Source organism: Hipposideros armiger, unplaced genomic scaffold (assembly GCF_001890085.2).
Source record: "Hipposideros armiger isolate ML-2016 unplaced genomic scaffold, ASM189008v1 scaffold_158, whole genome shotgun sequence".
NCBI classification, from domain to species: Eukaryota; Metazoa; Chordata; class Mammalia; order Chiroptera; family Hipposideridae; genus Hipposideros; species Hipposideros armiger.
Window position 1 is genome coordinate 2,519,039 of NW_017731508.1, and position 2,066 is coordinate 2,521,104.

The window sequence follows — 2,066 nt, forward strand, 5'->3', positions numbered from 1 at the left end:
GATCCAGCTGGGTCCCTGAAATAGAGCCTTCCAAAGTTTCAAATTATGGGAACAGTATGCCTTTTCTGCTTAAGCTGGTTTAAGTTGGTTTTCTAAAGCTGCGATCAGAAAGTAGCTAAATAATCCACTCCTATTCTTAAAAATTCATGTAAAATTTGCATTCTCCTTTATAATACATCTATGTTTATTTCAAAAGAAAAACATGTTAAATTATTTACCTTTGAGTAAAGTTGACTTTCCAAGGAGATGTGCCATATTTTTACAGTCTTCTCGCCCCTTGGCTCATGGCTGAGGACCCCAGTTTTGAGTTACATGGTTGTGGAATAACAATGTAATAGTGTCTTTCAATCTTAGTCCTTTCAATCTTACTATCCTGAAAGCAAGGAAAGGAAAAGCTAAATAAAAGACGATTGAGAAGAATTACACCCTAGGGGGGCCTAAGCATTGACTCTGGCCTCCTTTGCCTGGAGCCCACTGACTACAATATGGCTGAAGTTTACTGAGAACTTACTGTGTGCCGCATACTTTATATGTATGATCTTAGTCCTCATAACAGCATTAGCTGGATACTATTATTATCTCCAATGTATAGATGAAAACAATTGAAATTCACTCAGGTTTTAAAATGTTGTGCAAGATTTACACACTAATAAGAAGATCTTTGAGAAGGTCCGAGATGGTGGTTTAGGTAAATGCTATGCCTGCTGCCTCCCAGGATTACATTACAATTACAACTGAATGACTGAACAATCAACCTCAAGAATCATTTGATGACCAGTGGAACAGAACTCCTATAACTAAGGATATAAAGAAGTCACATCAAGACTTGTAGGAGGGGTGGAGATTCCAAATGGGCTGACCCCAAACCCACAGGTAGTGGATGAACAATAAGACACTTCAGTGGTAGAGGTCCCCTCTGAAGAGGGAAAGGTCCCAGCCCCACTCCAGACTTCCCAGCCCAGGGGGCTGTCCCAGGAAGAAGATTCCCCACAACATCTGGCAATGCAAGTCAGTGAGGACCCTGTCTTCCCATCCCAGTGAGATGAAAAGTGGCTGGAAACCCAGATCTCCTGTTAAAGGGCCCACACACAGAGGGCTTGCAAACACTCATCTGGTCTCTGGTGGAGGGGCAGCAACTTGAAAGGCACCAGAAACATATGGGGAAAGGCTGAATTGTGTGGCTTTGTAATGAGGGAAGGAGGGACAACAGCCGTTATCCCTGTGTGGAGCTCACCTCACGTGTCGTCTATAGGAGTGCACCATCTTTTCTATGTTAAACCCTCCCCCAAAAGGCTAAACCTGAGACCGCATTGGTCTGGTAAAATCTATGTGTGGCCACCACCTTGGTGATGTCCTGGGTCCCCTCCCCACCCCACTAGTGCTGCATTGTGGGGGATGGGGGCACTCTTGGCCCCTGGGTGGCTGGCCTTGTCCCACAGCTGTGGAAATCTTTTCCAGGAGAAGACAGCCTCCAGAGGCCTGGGGATTTTTTTGGTGGTAGGCAGTCAGCCACAACTTGCACTGCATCTTCTCTTGGGCAGCCCTCATGGATCTGTGGGCCCAAGCTAACCACAGTGTTCTCAGGGCATTTTGTGAAGTGGTCACAGGCCGGCCACTGGGGCAAGAACTGAATCTGCATTAACTTTGTAAAAACCACTGGCCATGCCTTTTGACTCCCTGGCACCCTGCCCTACACAGCTACTGCTGTATCACCAAAGGCACTCTCAACACTAGGTCAACTACCCCAGCCCACACACATAAAGAGCCTCTTTCAGCAGCTGAGCCTGATGGGAAGCTGGCAGGTGGCAACAGGTCTAGGGGACCCTGGGTCTTTTGCTAAGCTGCCTCAGGCCCAATTCTGGTGGCATCTGGCCTTGATTCACAGCAAGACCACCTTCACATGTCTTCTCTAACCACAGTGGTATGAAGCTAGAAATCAATAACAAGAAAAAAAGTGAAAAATACCCAAACACATTGAGGCTAAATAACATGCTATTAAATAATGAATGTGTCAATAATGAGATAAAAGAAGAAATCAAAAGATATCTTGAGACTAACAAAAATGA

General features: G+C 45.3%; 1 protein-coding gene across 1 annotated transcript in view; it reads right to left on the minus strand.

The window, feature by feature from the left end:
- Positions 1-218: 218 nt before the first annotated feature.
- The window catches only part of MITF (melanocyte inducing transcription factor), a 275,417-nt gene continuing 273,569 nt past the window's right edge, over positions 219-2,066 (minus strand). Inside the window, exon 10 of the mRNA XM_019651338.1 lies at positions 219-373. Within this exon, the coding sequence (XP_019506883.1) occupies positions 260-373 (114 nt within the window). The 3' untranslated portion in view covers positions 219-259. The remainder of the gene's footprint in view (positions 374-2,066) is intronic.